The 23843-nt window shown below is 40.9% G+C and overlaps 2 protein-coding genes across 2 annotated transcripts in view; one reads left to right on the forward strand and one right to left on the reverse strand.

Annotated features, from left to right (window-relative positions):
• Nucleotides 1-18487, forward strand: part of LOC148060636 (uncharacterized) — a 31271-nt gene extending 12784 nt beyond the window's left edge. Inside the window, exons 2-8 of the mRNA XM_087779794.1 lie at nucleotides 627-933; nucleotides 13334-13477; nucleotides 13583-13626; nucleotides 13715-13850; nucleotides 13946-14050; nucleotides 14121-17696; nucleotides 17792-18487. Coding sequence (XP_087635920.1) covers nucleotides 651-933; nucleotides 13334-13477; nucleotides 13583-13626; nucleotides 13715-13850; nucleotides 13946-14050; nucleotides 14121-17696; nucleotides 17792-17850 — 4347 coding nt within the window. The 5' untranslated portion in view covers nucleotides 627-650 and the 3' untranslated portion in view covers nucleotides 17851-18487. The remainder of the gene's footprint in view (nucleotides 1-626; nucleotides 934-13333; nucleotides 13478-13582; nucleotides 13627-13714; nucleotides 13851-13945; nucleotides 14051-14120; nucleotides 17697-17791) is intronic.
• Nucleotides 18488-18566: 79 nt separating this feature from the next.
• On the reverse strand, nucleotides 18567-22282 carry LOC148060637 (zona pellucida sperm-binding protein 3). Its single transcript, XM_087779795.1, has 8 exons — nucleotides 21829-22282; nucleotides 21658-21767; nucleotides 21487-21593; nucleotides 20247-20415; nucleotides 20076-20190; nucleotides 19937-20016; nucleotides 19786-19871; nucleotides 18567-19723 (listed from the first exon to the last, which is right to left on the reverse strand). Exons 1-8 carry the CDS (start codon nucleotides 22240-22242, stop codon nucleotides 19203-19205), a joined length of 1602 nt encoding a protein of 533 aa, XP_087635921.1. The 5' UTR covers nucleotides 22243-22282; the 3' UTR covers nucleotides 18567-19202.
• Nucleotides 22283-23843: the final 1561 nt, after the last annotated feature.

A 23843-nucleotide genomic window follows, 5' to 3' on the forward strand; every position in this document is an offset into this window, starting at 1 on the left:
ATTGTTGGTGTAATTTCTTTATGTTTAAATGGTTTGAAGCGACCGCAGTTTGTTTTTGCAGCGTTTCTTAAGCTTTGTTTTGTGTCACTTTTTAATATATTTTTAGACGTTATATTATGAGGATTTAAAAAAATATATTAAACATTTTTCCAGATTTTTGGGACTTCATAAAATCGCATTTTCGAATTTCCAATATAATTTCTTTGTGTTCACATGAACTTTTATTGTTCTAATTTTTTCTTTTCATTTTTAGGGACATTCATTTTGGCTTTTTTTACATTTGCAACTTCTCAGAAATGACCTTATGTTGTAGGACTGAACTGAAACGCCAAAGTTGTTCAACTGGCTTTTTTACCTAAAATCAAACAACTTCATGACTCACTTTTTAACTCGAAAAACCCCCTAATCTCAGTCCAAACCTCTCTTCCTCTCACTCCCTCTTATTGACCTAATCGCTGCAGCTGTGAGCTTTAGGCACATTTTTCACCGTTATACTGTTTCTTTATGACACCAATTGTCCGGAGTTATCATGCCGAGTAAACTCCGGTGAATCTCCTCTGTGATCGTGAGGTTCCACTACTGTAGTTCTCTTCAAGTTGAAACTAAAACGACGTCTTTCCTTGCAGGACGAGACTCCGGGGAGAGGTGGGATGTCGAACCGGGACTCCATGGGGTTCGGGGACCTGATCCCCCAGGACGTGGTGGACATCTTCTCGCACGAGAAACACACCAAGAAAGTCCGTAAGCAGCGCAGCCACTCGCTGGGCCGCGCTCTGGGGTGGCTCAAGGGCAAGAAGAAGAAGGACGTCGGCGCTAAAGGCCAGAGCCCGGGACTCGGTCCCGCACTGGACCTGGCCCTGGACGGACCTCACAGTGGACACAAGGGGGGTCAGAAGTCTGGACGACAGACTCATCTGCAGGGAAACAGTCATGGTGAGAGCAAACTTGTTTATCTATTGCTTGCGTACTTGCGACAAGTCTTGAGGTGGATTTAAATGTCTAAATATTTGCCTGAAGTCTCAGGATAAACATTTGAACCACTTGACAAACTGGTTCAGTCATTGTTGCACTTAAAAAAGAAGGAAAAATTTGCACAATGTGCTATTGTTCGACTACTATAACACAAGAAATGCTATTAGGCTAACTAGCCACTTCGGCTATGTTTGCACTACAACTCATTAGCTTCAGATGAAATTTTGATTTTAGTTTTTGGGCTAGTTTACTTTGCTAGCATTGAATGTCGTAGCTCCTCCACGTCAATGTCTCTTTCGTGCTAATAGTATTGACGCTAAGTTGCGTTAGTGTCAGGTTGCTAGCTACGCTAACAAGCTATTGTTGTGTTAAGCTACTCTTAAATGTAAAAGTAACACATGTAAGCTATACTTGTCGTTGAAGTGTACCATCTTTTAACAAGATTTATTTTAAATTTGGCTTACAGTTTGTTAACAACTCCTTACTGCTAGCCATTTTAGCATTTAGCATAGTTCACAGCAAAGACCAAGACCACACAATTGAATTGGTAAGAATAATTTATTCATACAAATACAAAGGCTTAGAAAGGCTAAGAATTAAAAAAAATATATAATTAATTTGTCTTTTGTTTTTTTAAATATTACACTTGGAACATAGAACTATTAAAGATATTCTAATTATTTGATTCACTCACTCAATTTTTTTTATTGAATCAATTATTGAATTCAATTATTTACAAAGAAACATTTTAACCTTTTAAATGTATACATTTTTTAATTGAATTAAGTAAAAATTATTTACATTTAACCGTTCAAAAGTAAAATTCAACCAACACTTATATACTTACTAATGTTGCAGCTAGTCACGGAAAAAAAGAAAAGGCAATGGCCAAACTAATTCATTTAAGCAGTGGTGAAAACAACAATTATGTCATTATTATGTAAATTCTAATCATACTTAACAAAATTATCATATAAAAACCTCACCATTATTTGCATTTAATTTGCATTTCTTAACCTTAGCACTGAGCTAACTTTAGCTCCTAAAGAAACATACTGTATATAACCCCCCAAAAAAGATATTCAGGTATTAATTTGTTCATGTTTTCTTGCTGTAACACAGTACATCGTATTAGTAAATGCTAAACATAGTTATTGTATACACATAGTTTTATGGTTTTAATTACTCAAGGGTTAATAAAGATTATTCATGTCAGTATCAAAAATGTCTTCATGATCTGGAAGCGCACTTATTTTTGGGAAACATGAATGCTAATGTAAGCTGAGCCGGATATAGTGTGTGTGGGAACCAGCAGAGAATCCTTCTTCTTGGCCTGCAGGCATGTGTGTGTGTGTTTGTGTGTGTGTTTGCGGAGTGATGGGATGTTTGAGCAACGAGACTTCTCAACCTCTGACCTTCGGGCTTCGCTTTGTGTCCTCGGAGTGAATCTCAGCGAGACAATCACGTACCTGGTCATCGGGTCGGTCCAGCGGAAGCTGGCGACGACAAAAAACATCATCCGAAGTGAGACCTCGCTCAGGTGTCCCGGCGCTGCCTGTCGGAGCTTGCTCGCTGGAAACCTGTTTTCCTCCCGAGTGTGAGACCTGAGTCGAGTGTAGTTGTCGCTCGATTAACTGTTACACAAACAAACATTCTCGCTGAATCGACAGTTGCAGCCAAGCGTGAATTTCTCTGTGAGATTAATAAAGTATCTATCTATCTATCTAATACGTTAGCATGTTAGCTTTACTGCCTGGACTTCTATTGCTACATCTTTTCTCACGACGTTAGCATTTTTTGAGTAAGCTAACATATGGCTGGCGTCGTAGTCACTTTAGCGTTTAGCTTATTGGACAACAGAGATGAAGAATACACAGTTGAGTAAGTTAAAATAATAAATGCCAAAAAACTGTAATTCTCTTTTTGTTGCGGTTCAGATCAATACACTTTTTTATATAATTTTAGCTTGTAGCACAGAAAGGTTGTTGCTACATTAGCATCTGGGCCTGTGTTACATCCTAAACATAAGGTTTATTAAAAGTAATAACCAAGCAAGTAGAGTTACTAGAAGTAACTTTATTTTTCCAAATAACCTGTACAAATACCACCAGTACGGACATATTGCGCAGAAGTCCACTCATAACTATAGTCTTATAATATAGTCTTATTTCAACTGTATAGTGTCTTGAGATAACTTTGTTATGATAAGACACTATAAATTAATTTGAATTGAATTGAAAATTGAATAACATATCTAATAAACGTTAATGCTAAAAATCGATCCCCAGAGCTACGGGAGACGACAAAGCTAGCTTATCTTATATTAATGTATGTGTAAGTTGTCGCTATCTTTATTTTGGAAAAAAACTTTACTACAGAGGAAAAATAACAATTTCAAGCTCAAAGTTTTCGGGAAAAAAGGGCATTCGATATAAAACTAGGACAATAATGTGGTCTGAGTATTTATTTTTACATTTCTATTAACAAAGAAAAAACTTACATTTGTAGCTCCATCTTTTACGAGTGTTCGCCAACATTATTTCAGACCATAATTGCGCAAGGCATTGTGGGATACCACTTACCTTCAAGGGAGGAAAGAGTCTTAAAACCGAGGAAGCTATGGCCCATATACTTTTTTCTAAAAGGGAGGGAACGAAATGAACTAGTCATTTTTTAATTGAATAACTCAAAATGTATTGTCAACTTAAGTTCTATATCTTTTTTTTAAAGAATATATAAATAACATTTAAATAGAAATGTGCATGTCCTGTCATTCATGCTAGCATCTAACTTTTATTTAACACCTCTGACATACTTGTCCTTTCAGTTTTTATTATTTATCATATAATACCATATTTTCTGTACTAAATCAATCAAACATTTAATAAGTCGCAAATGAAAAGTTCTCAGTCTGGAGAAAAAGTATTGATGAGCTTCAATTTATAAATAAATTGTTGGTCAACATGAAAAGAAAAGAAGGAGAAGTCCATGTTACTAAAACATAATGGAAGAAGAACATGACGTCCTAATGTGAAACACAAAAGTAACTCTTTCATGGCTTCCTCTGCTGGTGAGTTACTGCACACGAGACTCCGCCCACTTTCTCTCCACATGTGAGCCAGAGCGCCATCGCAGGGGATTTCCACACCGTCCAAACACACCGAGTCCCACATGATCCCACAACACAGGAGGAAAATGTAGAAATGCATTTTTGGGGGTCATATTTGTGGCTGTGCTTGTGTAGTCTCCTGGAACCAAAGGACAATCAGCTTGTGCACACACACTGTGCGATTGTGCAATCTGTGACTTCATTGTTGCTCGCATGCTTCTCCAAGCTTCGTGTTAAAGTGAGTCAGCCTTGGAAACGATAAAACGTTCCTTTGTGGCCAAATCTTCACCTTTCCACCCTCCATTCAATGTGAAGTATTGTAGTACTTGGTTAGTATTTCTTGTGACGTAGTTTCAAGTTGAAACTACTTCTTGGACGTAAACAAATGGAAAAACAAGTAATGGGTCCACTTTACAGCACATTTATAATTCAAAACATGTTACCTAAGCTGCTAAGATAGCACTGACAAATGCTAGCCTATTGTGGTTTACAAGATGCGAAGGAACCTGTTACGTTGTTGTGCTACGTTTTTTTTTTTGTTAGCATTCAACATATTCATAATTAAATGCATCGTCTCCACTGCTAAGATAACTCTTTTGTGACATTATTACATGACTAACATTAGAGTTCAAGAGTTATTATACATCATTAATATATCATTATTTTGCAACACAAATATTATTGATATTTTTACCACAGCTACTATGCTAGCTATAGCATTGTCAATTGACTGATGTTGGCAATGTAGTTGCATCAGTAAACTAATGCTTGCATAGAAAGTTGCTACATGTTTTGATTGTTTAAGCGCTTTGTGACCCTGGTCTGGCAAAGCGCTATACAAATAAAAATTACTTACTTACTTACTTACATATGATTTTAGCATTCTAGTTACGTCAGCAAAACTAATACTTGGATTGTGTTGATTTAGCTCCTAAAATAACTGTTTTCCAACATATTATTATCTATGCTTACTTATGTTAGGTAAATATAAATATGCTAAGATTTTGTATGCAGTTTGCAGCATGTGTTTAGCTACAAAATAGATTTTTTTTTTTCTACATCGCTACGATGGTAGCTCTTTTGCAGCATTGGCATTTGATTGATGCTAGCACTTTAGCTACATACGCAAACTTGTACTTGGATAATGCTTGCTGCTACATGGCTTGACATGTTAAAATGCATTTTATACATTATTATAGTATCACATCTTGAATTAACTTAATCATCTGAATTATTGTAGTATTTGAATTAGGCATTAACAAACCAATTAGTGGGTGAAGATGCTGCTACATGCTAAGATAACTTAGCATTGAACATTGCGAGAAATCACGTCATCCGAAAGAGACCTGAAGTAGAACCGCTTCTTATTTGTCAGCGGTTGTTTCACAAAAGGACGATGTATCTTGAGGGTTTGAGGTTTTACTGAAGGTTAAACTCAAGCCCTCTGAGGAGACTTTTAGGCAGATCTGCAACTGTTCCAATCTTCTGCACAGACCTGAGTAATCCAAACAATTGTATCCGAGCCCCTGATGGTGATCCGTGTGGATGCCAGAGGGGCCTCCTGCCGTCGGGATGGCTGGCATGGCAGGCAGAGTGCCAGTTCATTAAAGGCCGAGCCAGGACGGGTTCCAGAGAGGCAGGAACAAGAGGCTCTGTTTCTCCTGACCCGTCTGTTCGTCCAGAAGTCCTGCGGGATGTGACCTGCATGTAGATTCCAAGTCTGAAGCAGCAAAAAACGGATGAAACCCCAAGATATGAAACATCTTATTTCAGAAAACCGTAGATTTGAATCGTTGTTTAGCTCATGGAATCATTTATCTTTAATACATCTGCCAAGGAGGTATCCATAAGGAGGCCAAAATCGTAAACCAGCAACACAACATTTCAGTCGACTACAGTCACATTATTAACGCTGCTGTCAATCAACTCTCCACTGCCTCACACACACTAATGATGTTCACACACATGTAAAGCACACATAGCTACACACTGAGTCACTTTCTTGCAGACTTGATGATGACAGATGAAGGAGGTTCAGGAGGTCTAATGTTTATCTGCTACTTTCACAGTCAAAGCAGGATTCTAAAAGTCCGACCGGACTTTTCAAAACCGCACGGTAGCTGCACTGATGACCTTTGACCTCTGCACCGTCAGTAAAACAATCATCCTGATTGTCTGATTCCACTGAAGCCGGCGGTGACTTCACTTCTCTCCCGGTCTGAGTCATGAACGGAGGATCGGCGAGGTCGTCCTCGAGAGGTCGTCCTCGAGAGGTCACCTGCCAGGTCCGAACACTCCTCTGAGATTCCTCACATTCCCGTGCATGTGCTCCAGACAGACACTCTTTGTGAGGGAGGTGGTAGACGTGCACCATCACGCACTTGGACACTAACCATTTTAATGTGTGATAATCCATCTTGATTTATGACTGTTAATCTCCTGCATTAGCACAATAATCTGTAAATCTGATATTCCACATTTAAATGGTAATCTGCTTAAAAACTGAGTTTAGTACTGAACCATACAATAACAGCACTTTGACTCACTTCCTGGTTTTACCCCAGACAAGCCCTTGAAGACTACTTTAACTAGTATTACGACTAATATGACTACAACTGGTGTAACTACTACTATAACAATAACTACTACTATTACTACTTTGACTAGTATTACTACTTCTATGAGTATGACCAGTATTACCACTACTATAACTATGGCTAGTATTACTGCTACTATGAGTTTAACCAGTATTACTACTACTATGACTATTACTAATATTACTATTGCTATGACTATTACTAGTATGAATACTACTATATTGACTTTTTTTTTTACTTCTACTATAACTGTTAATATTTGTGCAACTACTATGGCTATACTAGTATCATCAGTATGAATACTGTGAATTTGACCATTAATAGTATTAATACTACTACATGATTACTTGTTATTTCTTCTATGACTAATACAACTTTTACTTTTTTATCCTACTAATATGCCTATTACTTCTACTACTATGACTATTGCCTAGATTTACTACTACTATGGCTATTACTCGTATTTGTATTATGATTATTACTGTTACCACCATGACTATAACTAGTTTTACTGCTACTTTGACTATAAATTTCTACTATGACTATTGTTAATATTACGACTACTGTAACTATTGTTACACTCTATTTACACTCCTATGAAACTACACTGCAACTAATACTACTTCAACTACTAATACCTCTTCAAAATATTCTACTACTTATACCTTGTCTACTACTAATACTACTAATTAACACTTCTACTAGAACTACCTTGAATACTACTGTATTATTAATAATACTTTCACTACAACTAATACTTTTTCGACTACTATTTTTGCTTCTTTTACTAAAAGTATTTACATTACAACTACTGATATGTCTACTTCTACTGCTAATTGCACTTTTACTATCATAAGTCCCTTTACTTCTTTTATTACTAATAATATCCTGCTGATACTAGTACTACTACTACTGATTCTCCAGCATTGACTAGAATCAATGTATGACCAACCATTTGTTAAAAATACAGAAGGTAAAAAATACATAGAAGTGGTAGTTGCAGTTGGTTATATAGCACTGTGAAAAGACCATTAACCCTACTAGTAAAACTACCTACCTAGATATGTGAAACCTCTTCTTCTACGACATTAATGCTTCTGCAGTACCACTGCTCCTTCCAACTACACATTAGCTTTAGTGACTACTATTATCTCAACTAACTACCACTTCCACAACCCCTACTTGAACCATCATGACCACGACTTTCACCACTACTACCACTTCAACTTTGAACTCCTCGCATATCTACGACTGTCGACGTGTCGTCCACGAAAATGAGTCTCAAAACGTTCCTTGTTTGAGATGAAGATTAAAACAAAAGTGCTGAGTAATGCCGTCTCCAGGTGTTTGTGTGTCACACATGTTGTTTTTGTGTTACAATAACACTCGGCACCGGAGAACAGGTTTTCTTCTCATGACCAGAAGTAACCTCTGGTTTCATCATCAATCGTATCTTAACTTAACTTAATTGATGTTTAGCGACGCCGCTGATCAAGGCTGATTGTCGTAAAACTCCATAATGACAGTTTTTGGAGCACGAGTTGTGTTGTTTCGCGGCCACACCCAAGGTTCTGCTCGGATCACATTCGGGTCAGCTGGTGTCTGTAGTTTGATTCCCTTCTTCTCTGCATGTTTGGTTTCCAAAGCTGAGAGTTGGAGCGGCAACTGTTGCTACGACCGATCGACGGCGGCGTGTTTGCTAACACGCCCTGCTAAGTGTGTCGAGAGTTTCTCAGCAGGAGAGTTTCAGTTCGGTTTTCTCTCTTCATCTTTCTCTCCCTCCTTGTCTCTGCCTTCCTCTTTCTCCACGGCTCTCTTACTCCCTCTCTCTTCTTTCTTTCTCCGTCTCTCTTCTTAACTCACCTCTTCTGCTCAAGGCCCCGGGATCCGTAAAGTCTATAGATCGGAGGAGGCCCCGGGGGGCAAACCCAGGATGACGTCCGTCCGGGCCTCTTCATGTCTTCATGCTGCCCCCTTAACGTCTCCGTTTTTGGAAGTGTTAGTTAAAGTGTGGCAGCAGAGGGTGGCGCCGCTGGTGAGATTAAAAAAGATTATTTTGTGCTTAGCTCGACAAGCTCGTCTCCTCCTGAACAGAATGTTCTCCACAGTCTTCATTCTTTTTTGTCCTTTAATCTTTCTGGCTCCTTGTTTTATCACCGAACTGCTTTAAGAGCCCGCAGATAGTTTTGGTTACTCACAAGTCAACAACTGAGCTAAGGAACAACAACATCGCACAACTTCCTGAGGAAAAAAAACCTCGGAACAACGCGCTTGTTCAGGCCTTTTAAAACCACTAACACATGGTTCCTGTCGGGAATCGGTAACTAGTGATCCGTGTTAAAGTAAAAATATTAAGTAATAATAGTAACCGTTTTATCAACACTTCTAAATGATGGAAAAAGTGAGCTAAAAGCTAGTTCGCTAACAAGTTGCATATACTAAAAACTCTAGTTACCGTTTTATATTTTCAATTGGAATATTACAAAATCTAAGTCAGAGTGTGACGACGCTTCATTCTCGCCTCCTCATATCCCAGGTTTGTGTTTGGGATTTGTGCCGGAGGAACGTTAAAACTGGAAACGGGTCTGTCAGCAAAAGACGAGCCGTCAGGACAAGTCGGGGCAGCGACTGGGGAAAGAAGTGTTTTGTGTGAAATATTTTCGTTCTCATGCATGTTGTTCGCGTACGCAGAAGTTATATGCAAATAAACGTCTTTTTAACTTTCTCGTGTGAAGCAAGATTCCTGTCATATTTCAATGATAACAATGTATTTTTACTCTTTAATTGTTGGTATTTTGACTGAATAACATCAAGGTAAAAATGTGGCTTTGCACCAGTTTAAAGAACATGTCAAATGTATAATATGACTGAAGAATTTGTGTCCCTTCACACTCTTTTGTGTCAAAATTTGAATTGTTCAGTAACAGATGACGTTGTCATGTAGCTCGGTAGCATCATCAAGCAAGTTAAACTGATATTAAATAGATACTAGTATTATTCCCAAAGCATTTATATTATATTGCAAAAAGGTTTAACAAGGACTCTGGAGGTTGTTTTTATATATTTCACGACAAAATGTCCTTCCATTTAAACTTTTAATTATTATTTATTATTTAGCTGGTTTTAGCCTCTTGTGTTAGCCTCTGGTGTTAGCCTCTTGTGTTAGCCTCAAGTGTTGGCCTTTTATAACTAGTGGTTTGAAGCAGAATAAAAATTTGTCACCATTTATTGTTCGCTTGGATTTAATACCTTATGTTTATGAATAAAATTTATGCTAAAGTATAGCTTTAGACAATTTGATTTAACTCCTGTAAGTGACAACCTTTTTGCTGTATTTGTTTTGTTAAATAAAATATTGAATCACTTAAAATGTATAATCTATATAAATGCACTTTGTTTGATTTAAAGGAAATTATCAAAGTCATTTTTTTTTTCAACAATTTAGTCATCACTGTAAAACCCCATACATGACTATTCTACTGCAAATTTATTAGGTTCATTTAAATTTTTGTTTAGTTTGTATTACATTTTTTGCATTTCTTTGATTGTTTTTTCCATTTAGGTTTTTAAGGACACAAAAAGGAAACAAAAAAGGAAACAATGCCACCTTTAACACCAAATGAAAAATGTTTTGTACATGTGATCGTCCTTCAGACTCCTCTTAAACTCTTATTTCAAGTGTGTTAATCACATTCTCAGTTTGTTCATTGGATCTTCTGCGGTCTGAACCAGAATAATCGGGTCGACCTGGATCACATCTATTAGTCTGAGCGTGTTCATCCAAATCCAACATGTAAACATCAGTTTCAGTTTCTAATCACTTCCACTCTGCTAATTCCACCAATCCAGTGGGTGACAGATGGTCCGGAGGGATAATGGGTCGGAGATTTATTTCCATTTTCAATGTGGGGATCATAGGAGACCCCCCTCCCACCTCCGTCGTGTGCGTTCCATCACAGTAACCAGATACTGTTGTAAGGGCAGTTTTGTGCTCCATGTTTACGTCCGCGGGCTCTTCGTCTGCATTAGCTGTGAGGTGTGTTGAGAGAAAAGTCTATTTCAGTTCTCCGTGTTTACACTCGCTTTAATTCGCTGCTTTTGTCCGAAGCCGCTCTGGAAGAGCAGCATCATGGGAATGTTCTCATTTATCCAGCTGTCACACGTTCAAGAGGTGAAGTGATGAACTCGAGCGCTCAAACTTGACATGGCCGAAGTGTGGCACAGGGGCCACTTGAGGGTCTTTGTTTGTATTTATCTGGTCTTAATGAAGAGAAATTAATTTTTGTGTTCTGACACTCCCTGTTATGATATTAAGCAGTCAATATTAAGCAGTCAATGTTCAGTTATTGTAATTTATATTTTATAGTGATTTATTATTGTTGTTATCATTAAAAACAATTCAATTTAGTTATAATTTGCATAAACCTTGTCATTTAGCTTTTTCCTCTTGTTTTATTTAATTTTATATCTTTAAATCAAATGTAGTTTTAATATTTTAATAGATATTCTTTTACAAAATTCTAAGGTGAAATATACATTTCCTCTTTTTACAGTTTCTATGTTATTGCTGGGATAACATTTTATCCTATTTTTTCGTATTTATTTCCCCACATATGGATTGGTTTGTATTGATTCATGATGATATATAATAGCATTTTCGTTTTATTAATATTTCTCCTTTTCCCTTTCCTTATATTTCCGTTTTCATATCCTAATTTTACAGAAATAACACGTTTTACAAAAAAACCCTCCACCCATCTCGCAAGCATAAAAAAATCATGATATATAAGTTTAGTTAAAACATTTAAACAACATTTCTATCACAAACATTGTACTGTAAATGTTTTTTTGTTTTTTTTTTAAACTTAAAGGCAAGGTCATGTTTGAGTATTAAAATTGAACTTCAGTGGGGAAAAAACACCACGTGACTCCCCTGTTTTCAATCTAAAATCGATTTATTTAGCTCTCCTGCGCCCCCTTGTGACTGATCGCTGCATCTTAAGAGGACAGATGTTAATAAAGAGAATTATACTCTGGCTAATCTGACTCTTTCATACGTCAAATCCCTGCCAACAGCTTTTTATTTTAATGTTTACATTTATTATCTAGCGTTATCCGACCAATCAGAGGCCGACGTCCGACCAATCGGATGGATTTAGTCTGCGCGGGATTAGAGTCTGAGCTCTGATTGTTTATTGGCAGCTCAAACCCTCTTCTCTCATTGTGACAACAACAGCCTGAGGAATGAGCATCTAGACCGGACGAGACACTTTAACACAAGCTCTTACTTTTTAACATCATTTGACCACAAACTTTGGAATATCCCAGGAGGCATGAGGGAGGTCAGGATGCTCCTTCTGACCCATGACCTCAACCTCTACTGTCTCCCAGCCAGCAGGAAGAGAGGTTAGTGAAAGTTGCTCCACGGTTCAGCTCTACAGCTGAAATAATATAAGATGATATTATTGTAAAAAAGCTGAAAATGAGTATAAAAGAATGAATAATGATAAAAAATATATATATATATTGGTAAATGTTGGTGAATACATTTGTAAAAATATGAATCTAACGTAAAATACTGCTGATAAATGAGTAAATCAGATTTTATATAATGGTTTGATCGAAAATACTTGCAAGTCCAACTTCTATTCTGAATATCTTTAAAACATTGAGGAAAAAAATTAAATGCCGTTTGTAAATTATAATTGTATACAATTTAAACAAAGACTGCTGAAAGTAATGTTATCATGATATTGACAGATAAAATAAGAACATTACCAGAAACCCGAGTTAATTAATGTGTGCATAAAATGTATTAAAATACAAAAATAACTTTATACTAATATTTTATTAAATAAAAAATATATAATTTGAGCAGAATCCTTAATTGTGATGGTGTGTTCAGGGACAACCTTAATTATGTGCGGAAAGAACATTTTGATTAAGTGCAAATGTATTTATAACTCAAAAATAAAAAGAGAAAACTTTGACACTCTCAACTATGAAGTGAATACCAGAGAGCCGGACCAGCGCGACGGACTGGTTCCCTCCAGTGACCAGATTGACTTCAGCTGTTTGCTTCCACGTTGCCGGGCGACATTATTCCTTCTTTCATGAACTCTTCACACTTATAAGTGACTTTTAATGCTCTTACCGAACACTCTGAGGTGGTTTCTAGCGAGCTCTGCAGGAGGTTAATTCGGCCTGCGTCTCTTTTACTCAATGAAGTTTAAGGCGCTAAAAGAGCCGCAGCTGTTGTATAAAGCAGGTTGTAAGTCCGGTGACCTGCCGGCAGGGTCGCGTCACCACACATGCTCACATTTATGGACTGATTCTACCCCAGATTACCGTTGTTTGTGCGTGGATGACAGCAATTCTTCAGAACACGTTATTCTGGTTCCACTTCAATTTGTCTCTATTGCCATTGCATGAAGCCACCGATGACGAACGTGTGCTAAAAGTGGCTCATTTCTGAGTTTAATTAAAGGCGGAAAAAAGGGTTTTCCTGGAGATAATCTGCTACACCCCCCCCCCCCACCATTACCCCACTTTAATCCTGCAAGTTCAAACTCAGTGGTGTTCCTTTAGAGTCTCTATTAGGCCATATGGCCGCTTCACCACCATTATTCCTGACCCTGTTCTCTCTCTGCCTCAGCTGTAACAAAGATCCATGATGACGACAAGACCCCTGCACCCCCACTTCTCCAGGAGAACGTGTTCATTGAGGCCAGCAGGCCCAAATACCTGGAAGACCTCCACAGCGAAGCACTGGAGGGGCTGAAACTGATGCAGGAAGAAGGTACAATGAATATTTCCGATAACGACCGTTGAGAATTGAGAGTTTGGCTGAGACCCCCCTCTGGTGTGGCGACTATTCTTGTTAAATATTCACTTCTTTTTACAGAAACAAGTAATGGAGTGGAGTTCCAGGACAACATGAGTTCAGTTGTGAGTTCTGTTCAACATTGTGACGATAGGCGTTGGTTTACGAAGGACACTCCTGGTGACGATTCCATTTTTTTTTTTCCACTTCCAGTCAAACATGGACGTTCAAACGGACACTGAAGGTACAGGATTCATGACCGACAGCACCATCGCTGACTCTTCTTCGGTGATCTCCGCCAAGTCATCTATCTCGACAAGATCTTCGCGATCCGGACTCACTCGGCAAGGTAATGTAATCCACCATTCTACCATGGAAGCTGTGGTCAAATCCCCTTCTTACTTGAAATGACCAAACCAATGACCTTCATTCCTCTTGTTGCAGGGTCGACATTCAGGCCCCTAAACTCTGAGTCTGAGAAGAAAAAGAAGAGACGCAGACACAGAAAGTCCGTGGAAGGTATCCCCAGGCATGTCCAGAGAGAACTGGGTATGAAGCTCGAAGGTGAATATCTCATTGTGCGTGTACTTGTCTCACAAATCTTTTGTTTTTCCACAAGGGCTGGATCGAGTCGGGTGGACAATGACTCCTAAGTTGGATGAGGAGCAGCTTCAAAACGGTGAAGTCCTAGAAAGTCTGACCTCTGGCAACACTGCAGCGACAACCCTGAACAACGATCCAGCAGATGGGAGAGCCGCCCATGCTGGTCATCGGGACGACTTGGCCCTGTTGCATCATCTAGGGCCTGACTTGTCCGGTGGGCCGAGGCCTCGATCCGTTGCAGTTCCGTCAATGACGACGGCAAACCACCTTCAGGAACCTCCAAGCCCCGTCATCACCACGTCCCCACAGGCCACGTACATGTCGAAAATCATCCCCAACGCTATCCTGCCGCCTTCCATCGAGGTGGTGGAAATCAGCCGAGGACGAAGCCGCAGCAGCCTTCGCACAGTGAGCAAGAGCAGTTTAGTGCAGCAGAGTCCTGCACCGTCCCGAGCTTCCTCCCGGGCATCCAACAGAACCGTCTCTTCCAGAGAATCTTCCTCCTACCAAACCTCTTCCAACATCCCCACAGATAGCTCAGGCTGGAGCAACTCCGATTCTTCCGAAACTTTAGTGTCGGACTCCTCGACCATCTCCAGCAGCAGCACCCCGAGACAGAGGTCTCAAGATGAAATGGACACGTTTCCCACCAACCCTTCAACCAGCAAGGCGGTCAAATACTCAATCAAGGGCAAAGTGGTTAGTAACGGAGAACATGCTAACAAAGATGGATCCTTTGCCAGAAGCCTCTCTGTCATGAAGCCGAAGAGGGCCCCTCCTCCGCCGAGTCGCTCCTATTCCCTGCATAAGTCAAAGCGCAGGTCACGTGACCTGGCAGAATTGAGAATTGTTCCCGGGGCCCCACCTCTGCAAAGCATCTCTGCCTCGGGTGAGGAGAACGACGTCCCTTCAGTCACCGTCGATAGCCCGGGTTACCATGGAGACACGAGCTCACTGGACGAGTTTGGCGGCTCCCTCAGTCCTTACGAAGCTACGATTTTGGGGGATAAATTGGCCCCAAGAGATGCTTTAAAGGAGGCTCTTCAGGTGAACACACTGATCAACACCGTCTCTCCATCCAGCGGCTACTCCAGTCAAGATGGCACCTCCCCGATGGTTACCAAACAGCTTCATGGTTCATCTCCGAAGCACAAGAAAGGAATTTTCTCCAAACTCCAAAGGCTATTCCCTGGGAACGCCTCTCCCCAAATCAAACACACAGAATCCGAGGAAAACGATATCGTTGTTGATCCAGAAAGTTTAAGTCCCTCCGTTCGAGCCCTGAGAGAAATCTTCAACATTCCTCCCCACCCCAAAATACACGCTCCTCCACCGCCGCCTCCGGAGGTGTGGGTCCACAGCAGGCGTAGCGTCGAGCTGTTACTGGGACCCCCGGTCCCCGATAATCTCCCAGCCCTTATAAAAAAGAACCCAAAAGACAGAAGACCGTTGAGGAACTTGACTGCAGAAGCAACTGTCAAAGGCTCGGCGGCGAAGACGGTGAATGGAGCCGCTCTGGTGACGAGCACAAAGAAGGTCGAAGAAAGTGTGAAGCTGAATGACGTTCAGAGAAAGAAAGAGACTGAGAAAGTTGATTCGTATGGAGACGGAAGAGTAACGGACGAGAAGGTTAGAGCAAGTGATGTTTTGAATGAGATGCTGGCAAAGGCAGCAGCGAAGCGTGACGAACGTTTGACAAGCGGGGACGAGAGCAGAAGCAACGCCGGGAGTAAAGCTCAGTTGTTCCCTCCTATTTCTTTAATACGCAGGTCCCCGTCTCCCTCCCCTCCGCCGACGCACCATCCCCCACAACCTCCCGGCAAACAGGTCAAAGATTTAGTTGCATCTCCGGAGTCGTCCTGGCCGCCGCCGCCGCCACCTGTGGCAGAGGCGGTCAGCGGGCAGGACGAATTGGATTTTCCCCTTCCTCCTCCTCCAGTAATCTCCGAGGAGAAATTTGTTGCACCTGTAGCGGTGCCTGTAAAAAACACGTCGATCCCCATCGTGATCACAGAAGGTGTTCACGAGTCTCAGAAAAAAGAGGCAACAATCACGGCACTTAATATTCCACCGCCACCGTCCTACTCGGCGCCCCTTCCACCAGTTAACCTTGTTTCCCCTGCTTTGGTTAAGAAAGTTTTACTCCCTCCCGTACCTGAGGTGGTTTCACAAGAAGATGTAGAACCCAAAACAGTGACGGTAATCGCACCCAAAGAAGTCGTTTCGTCAACACCAAAGTCACCGCCTGGTGAGTCTACTTGGGACACCTCCAAAGATGCAGATATTTGTTCGCCTCCAAAGGACCCCACCCCTGAACCTCCAAAAGCACCTTCACCGGTTGAACCCAAAGAGGTGCCACCTGAAGAGACTCCACCTCTAGAAGTTATAAGTCTCCCTCTTCCTTCACAAGTTGTAGCCCCACCATTGAAAGAAAGCCCCAAAGAAATGAATACTTCTGTGTCTCTTATTGCCACTGTCCAAGAAGTTCTCCCCACTGTGGTGGTGGTGGCAGCACCTACACCAGAGTCTCCCCCTCCAAAAGTTGATGAGGTTTCATTTGTGCCTCTTGTGGGACACACTCTTTTGCCTTTGGAGGAGACGTGCCAGGAATCTATTGGTCTGAGTCCACCTCAAAGTATCCCTCCACCTCCCCCACTAGAAGCAGTTCCTCTCCAGGAAGAGCAGTCACTGCCAGAGTTGACAGATCCTACCTGTCTGGAGCAGGAAACTCCAAGTTCTGTTGAAAGTGTAGTTCTCGTTACAGTTGTCCCATCATCGGAGGAAACTGAGAAAACTGCCTTCGAAACCCCGGAGGTCTCTATTTTACCAGAACCTGAAGCTTTAGCTCTTGTAATAGATACTCAACGGGAAACCCAAGGGGGGGAACCAAGTGCTTTACCTGTAGCTTCTTCCACACCAGAAGAAACAACCCCAGCCCCAGTTGAACAAAACCCTCCTGTTGTTAGCAACTCCCTCTTAGAGGTGGTCAAACTGCGAGCTGCGGCAGAAGCTACCAAAGTTCAAGAAGACTCCCACACTGAGGTGAGTGTAACATCGCAGTCATCCACCAATGAGGCTCCTCAGAAGCCCATCAGAAAATCCCTGATTATCCTATCCCCGACTTCTACGTCTCCACCTGCCATTATAACTACTGAACCGCCCGTCCCCAAGTCCCAATCCCTGGTCGTTCATCCCCCATCTTCTACGAGTCCCCCCCCTGCAGCCAAGTCCCCCACGGGAGTGGCAGCGACGCCTTCGATGAACCTCCAGGAGGCCATTCGTCTGAGGACGGCAGCCCGGTCTAAAGAAAGCCCCGGTTCTCGTATCAGCCTGAATGCTCCGACGTCGCCGATGAACATGCGGCGATCGCCCAGCAGCACCGCCAGCTTCATCTTCTCCAAGAGCTACCTCCCAGTATCTCCCCCCGCACAGAAACACGTCGAGGCGTTCACGAAGATCAGTGAAGCGGAGTCGCAGAAGAAGGTTGTCAAAATGCCACCGCCTGTGGCGAAGAAACCCAAAGCGAAAGTGCAGGGGACGGAAACGAGTGAAGAGGAGAATGAAACGGAAGGACAGACAGAGGGCGGTAAAGGTAAGAGAAGTTAAATCTTAGTCAGATTAAGCCCTTTATCGACAAGTTTTTTTGAAATGCAAATACCAATAAACACGTTTGCTCTTGTTCTGCAGCTGCTGACTCGTCTGAAAAAGCAAACGGGAGTTTATCGGTTTCTGTTGATGGAACATGAAGACTGGACTGCAGCTGGAACTTGGTCCAGTTTGTCTGAGAGACGCTGGGGACTTTCATTTTGTTCTCCATGGTTGTGTAGGGTCCTTGAGTCTAACGCATATATTTTTTTGAATACCAAGTTTAAATGGCGCCCTCTAGTGTTCGACAACGGTTGTACCGCTTCTGTCCTGCTGAGCTCGCTTTTGGGACTTGGGGCTTGTAAATAGAGCATCATTTGTTTAACGGGGTCACGCTCGTTTCCAGAGCTCCCACACAATTTCTGTTTGTTTCAAAAATAATAATGAAAAGATTAAGTTATTTTTCCGTTTCGTTCAAAGTTTAATAAAAACTCTAAAAATCAATATATTCCACATTAGCCGAGTCAGACTTTGATTAATAACGTTGCCTGATTTGATTTTTTGTGTTTTATGACCTTTATCATAATCAAAGGTCGTTAATTATCACTCGCGTCGATGATACCAAATGATTATATAGAAGCACAAAATCTGCTGCTTTGTTACAAACGTGTTTGCATTTCCTCTGCGGTTTGACAAGGGATGTTTCTGTGTTTAACTTTAATATATTCACACCTGGTTCCAGAGACATACGTTGTAAATTATCACCTATTAAGAAAATAAAAAAACATTTTCTGTCCACATACGAGTCTTTTTGTATATTGAAATCCTTTAAGATTCACTAAGCTTGCCATCTTTAAAATTACACGAACAAAGTGGTACCTCAAACGCATGTGCTGTGTCTCAAAGTTAGTATTCTTAGCATGCGAAACGTAGTGCGCCATGCACACTAAATCGGCGTACTTAAACGCCCACAAAACGGAGTATGGTTCGATGGACACTAACCACCCTAAACAGCTCCATCTTAATGACGTTTTAAACAGGAGTTACGTCATATATATATGCATATATTCATATACTTACAGGTGTATTTTCCGCAGCAGTAGAAGGATGACGTCTTCGCTGCTGATACCAGCTTAAATATCTTGCGAATATTTTGATTCTCATTTTTTCTCTTGCAAAAGGTGCTGCCAGCAAGCGTCGGCAATAGCGTTGAAATCATCATTAAATAGAAGAAGCTGTCGCGTCTTAATCAGTTAGTGTGTAGCAGCAGTGTTTGATTTGAGACATACTGTGTAGAATTTGCTTACTAGTTAGTACGTACACTATCCTGATGCATACCAACTTCTAGTATACTAAGAAGTATGCGATTTGAGACACAGCAATGGTTTTTCTGCAAGAAATATTTTTTCATAAAGCTAAATATATTCTGATCCCAATAAAATGTTCCTGTATAAATATCTTGAATCAAATGAGAATGTTTGTCAAGTGCACAATTCTTTATTTGACCAAGAAACTACGACCAGGAGAAATACCAGGTGAGCTCCTGGTCATCTTCTGCTGAAGCTTTGACGTCCTCGTGCTCCTCAGAAGTGTTTGTTTCTGCAGCATCTTCTGAACAGTCCGACTCCTCATTGATTTTTGACTTGGGCAGCTGAACGTCGGCTTGAGCGTCCACCTCTGACCAGCTGTCCAGTCCAGAACCTTCATCTGGAAGCTGCTCCCACAACACAAGAGGCTCAGTGTGGATTTCATCATCCTCCTCCTCCTGCTGCTGCTGCTGCTGCTCCTGCTGCTGCTGCTGCTGCTGCTGCTCCTCCTCCTGCTGCTCCTCCTCCTCCTGCTGCTGCTCCTCCTCCTGTTGCTGCTGCTCCTCCTCCTCCTTGTCATTGTCATTGTCCACTCTGTCCATCCAGAATCTTGGGCTGGGCCACTCATCCTGGTTGGTCTGGTTCTGGTCAGAACCTCCGATCACGATCGGACCCTCTGCCTCAGAGTCTGGCTCGTCAGAAACCAACAACTCACTGCTGGCGGATCCTATGAGAGAACCAACACAAAGTCGTCTAGACCAGAAGGTACTGCAACAGTTGGTGTACAACCTTCTATGAAGTCGCTCCAGATGGCGGCGGCGCAGTAGGAATCGCAGCAGTGGCAGATGGAGTCGTGTCCTCTCAGAGCGCTCCACCTGTTGCCGGGACAGAGTCACAAACTCAGCCCGTTTAAGACCAGCTCGTCCGGCGGTCGCTCTACCTGCCGTCGACGAAGGAGCAGGACTTGTGCGAAGGACCGGGCTCCTCGGACGTCGCGAACAGATGGCAGTGGATGCTCATCTGAGGACGGACAGAGTCACTTTTTGCTCGAGCGCGATCCGAGCTTGTGTCGACCTCACCTCAGTGTCAGGGGTGGAGATGAACTGGAAGGCCTTCAGGGAGAACCTCAGCATGGAGTCGGTGCGAGAGACGAACCGTGAGGCCCCCAGATCCCTCATGCTGTCCAGCAAACAACTGCAACACAAGATGAAACGTCTTCCTGCGACACGATTAAACACCAAAATAATTACCCCAGATTGTCGATAATTGTGTATTTTGTAGACGAGAGCGTGTCTGGAGTCGCGTAGCAGTTTTTAATGTACAGCTTCCCTCCTGCGGGCATCTGAGGAGAAGAGACTTGGATGTGGATCATCTGTCCCGGCTGGTAGACCTGAGACAAGGCGGTGTGGCTCCAGGTCTCTACGGGGAAAATAACCAAGATCAATGGGGCGTTATTTCAGGGTTAACTTTAATACCTTATGAGACTTTTTTTTAAATAGCATAATAACAAAATAATCAAATTAATGCATTTTGAATAAAGTTCTAGCAGGTCTTGTGCATGTTTCCTAGCACCACTTTCAGCCATAAAGAAGAATGTTGAAGTAGAATCATGGCATGCATCTGCTGCAAGAATCCAAGCTGCAAGTTCCAACCACTCGCTCGACATTGATGTTACATCTAATTTTGTTGCAGTTGCAGCAATTAACTCTCCAGGCTTCTTTCCACATTTAGTGAAGGCATTTATTTTGGCTACACGACTCATCGACGACTAATTTAACGGCTTTTTATAGTGCATTATGCAACATGGTTTTACAGCCACTGCAATTTCATAGCAACACTTTGTGGCACTGAATACTTGTACAAAAAAGAAGAAACAAACTTTAGCAACACAAACCTCTCTTTTTCATTGTATTCAGCATTGAGGCATTACTTATATTTTACTTTCGCAATAAAAATATGTTTTATATAATGTAAATAGGGTGATGAATTGGCCTTTACTCACCATTTATTCTTTGTTCATCATCTCAATTTATATACAAATGTACATAAATTATATGAGATTAAATAATGTAGTACCTCCGTTTTTCTAAAATTTGTAAATGGAAATGAATGTTTGTAAACACAATTTTTTTTTATTTTTTTTTAGGAACTTTGAACATTTGTTTAACTGAGATTGAATTCTTTGGAGATTAAATATATGGTCACCCTTGCTCAGTGGCCCCCAACATGTCTTGTACCTCGCACCGGTTATATATATTTTTTAGTAAACTAGACTGAAATAGTATCTTGACATGCCAAGATTCAACTGTAGATTCCCTTCATTAGTCCCACAAGGAGATTTTTTTTGCTAATATGACTCGATAAAATCCTGTTTTTACTCCAAAATTAAACATGTGTAAGACAATAATAATTAAATTAAATAATTTCTTTGGTCCTTCTCCCGAGCTCACAATATATGGCCAATAGTATTAGTTTAATTAACACATTTACCATCCATCAGCTCCATTTTAAAGTCGTTGGGATTTCCCTTCAATCCTTTCTTCACCACCGTCGTTTCCCACGTCGGCTGCACCGCCAGCTTGTGCACGTGGTGGTTCCTGGAAAGAACAGGACATGTTTTTTATTTTGTTGCAAAAATAAATAAATCTGTCCATTATTCACCTTTGATAGTGACACTCGATCTCCACCTGGACCGGAGACCTGCGCGGGAATCGTGTCGGTGAAGGCAGATAGTGGAGCAGGAACCTGTAGACCAGGTACTCAGGTGTCACCTGGAAGAAGAAGAAGAAAGTGAGGAGAGAAGGAAAAAAGGGATGTTCTGGATGAAGGTACCTCTCGGCTGGAGTCGCAGGCGGTCAGAGGATAGGTGAAGAGGAGGTCTCCCTGTGGACCCAACACCGCGTTGCTCCTGCAGCTTCTGCCCAACTTCAGCTCGTCGTCGTCGGCGCCGAACCCGAAGAAAGCCGGTTTCACTCGGACCACGAAGTCGGCGGCGGCGCAGGTGACGGACACGTCCGGCAGGTAAGCGAGGTCCGGGTGGTCCGCGGCCGGTTCGGTTCGGAAGTTTATTCTGGAAATACTGGGATTCCGTTGATGTTTTCGGTGTCGTCGCACCGACGAACCCATGGGGTCCCCTTTGAGGGTCTTCTTGTTGCGAACGGTTGAGGCGAAGACGCTCGCCGAACAACTCGAATGATAAAGAGAAAGAACGCATAGCATGAAGTAAATCTTGACGGTTGTTGACATCTTTACTTTGGTTCTCGATCTTTGCGCGACGAACCCGCGTAAAAACTCACAGCTGGACGTCATTAACTAGTGGAACAAAATGGCTGCGTTAGCGGGACTTAAGTTAGCATCTGGTCGGTAGCGTAATTTTAACATATATGTTTATTAAATCAACTTTTCATTTCATATTCTATACAATGATACATTTTATTATTTTTTTTTATAAAGTATAAATATGTTTCACTGTGGAAATGTCTAAAGTTTGAATGCAGCTCGAGCAGGTGTGTTAAGTAGTCTAACGAATATACGAACATGAATATAAAACATAAACAATGAAAAATAATTATCATTTCAGACAATCTATAATTTTGGGGAAAAAGACACGAATTATAATGGGAAACAAATCCTATAAAATATAAGCAGTTATATTACGAATATAAATTAATTATTCATCTTTTTAGTGGGCCACACATGTACTGGAGCTACTGTTTGGGACCATATGCAAACATTATATTTGCATGAATTAATCTATCAGTACGTCAATTTTTTTTAGAGTTTTTAGAGTTACTCCAAAAAAAATATATAAAAGAGTGTTGCACTCGGAAAATAATATATTGATTTATTTTAAGGGCTAATACTTGGGTAAAAACATTTTATCCAAAGAATATAATTTACACATAAATAGGGTGATTAATTTAAGATAAGTGGACGAAGGAATTTTAGGACTTATTGCTACCGGTAAAACTTTTTTTTTGATAATAATGCAAGCTATCAGAAGCACATTTAGATGATCAAGTATTGTTCCTTCTGATGACACGCATGCCAGACTCTGGGCTTCTGGATCTGAATATAAACTTAGAGCTCGAGTTCATTCACTGACGAGGTAAATACTAGTCGATTAAAACCTACTTTATTTAAATGTTTGTCCATGGTTGTTGATCCAGGAAAAGCAGTATTTAGCAATACATCAAATATCCAGCAGGTGGCGGCATTGGTTTAGTTGAGGAGTCTGCTGAGAAGCTCCAGTTGGTTCTCGACAGAAGGGATGGACAATTGCATTCACACAAAAGGCACCAGCGCTGCGAGACACAGATGGAATGAAAAAGAAGCTATAATATGATGGACAACTTGAGTTTCAAAAACAAAGTAAGGAAGAAAAAATAACAGACTTTTAAAGAGAATTCAGAGAAAATTCAAATTTCACTTAAAAACATCCAAATACCTCCATACCGTTTCCTTTTTGGGTCGAAAAAAACATTGAATATTCCTGTCTATAATCCTACACATATTACTATGAAAACAATCCCAAAACTTAGTTGAACAGCATTGTTTTATTTTATTTAATTAAATAAAAAAGGAATATAAATTAAAATCATTTTAGTGTGACTGTTAATAAGCGTGAGAAAAAGACCCAAAATAAAAATAAAAGTGACAATTAAAGTGGAATGGAATCTAAGGAGTTGTATTAAGAATATCAATATATAACTATATAAAACACGTCATGCATGAAAAAACATCTCCGGTGGTATTCATTTGAAGTGACCCTCATCCTAATCCTATGTCCTGTTCCCTCTGAATTACAAGTAATGAAATAAGTGATGTTTTCATATTCCACGCATCTT

The sequence above is a fragment of the Callionymus lyra genome, chromosome 18 (assembly GCF_982586985.1).
Source record: "Callionymus lyra chromosome 18, fCalLyr1.hap1.1, whole genome shotgun sequence".
In the NCBI taxonomy this organism is placed as follows: Eukaryota; Metazoa; Chordata; class Actinopteri; order Syngnathiformes; family Callionymidae; genus Callionymus; species Callionymus lyra.

Bases quoted from the DNA above. Each gene is read 5' to 3' on its own strand.
- LOC148060637 (XM_087779795.1), bottom strand. From the start codon at position 22,242: ATGTCAACAACCGTCAAGATTTACTTCATGCTATGCGTTCTTTCTCTT. The intron at 19,872-19,936 runs GTAGAGCGACCG...TCCCGGCAACAG, and splicing joins TGCTCCTTCGTCGACGGCAG to GTGGAGCGCTCTGAGAGGAC. The intron at 19,724-19,785 runs GTTGTACACCAA...GTTCTCTCATAG, and splicing joins CTGGAGCGACTTCATAGAAG to GATCCGCCAGCAGTGAGTTG.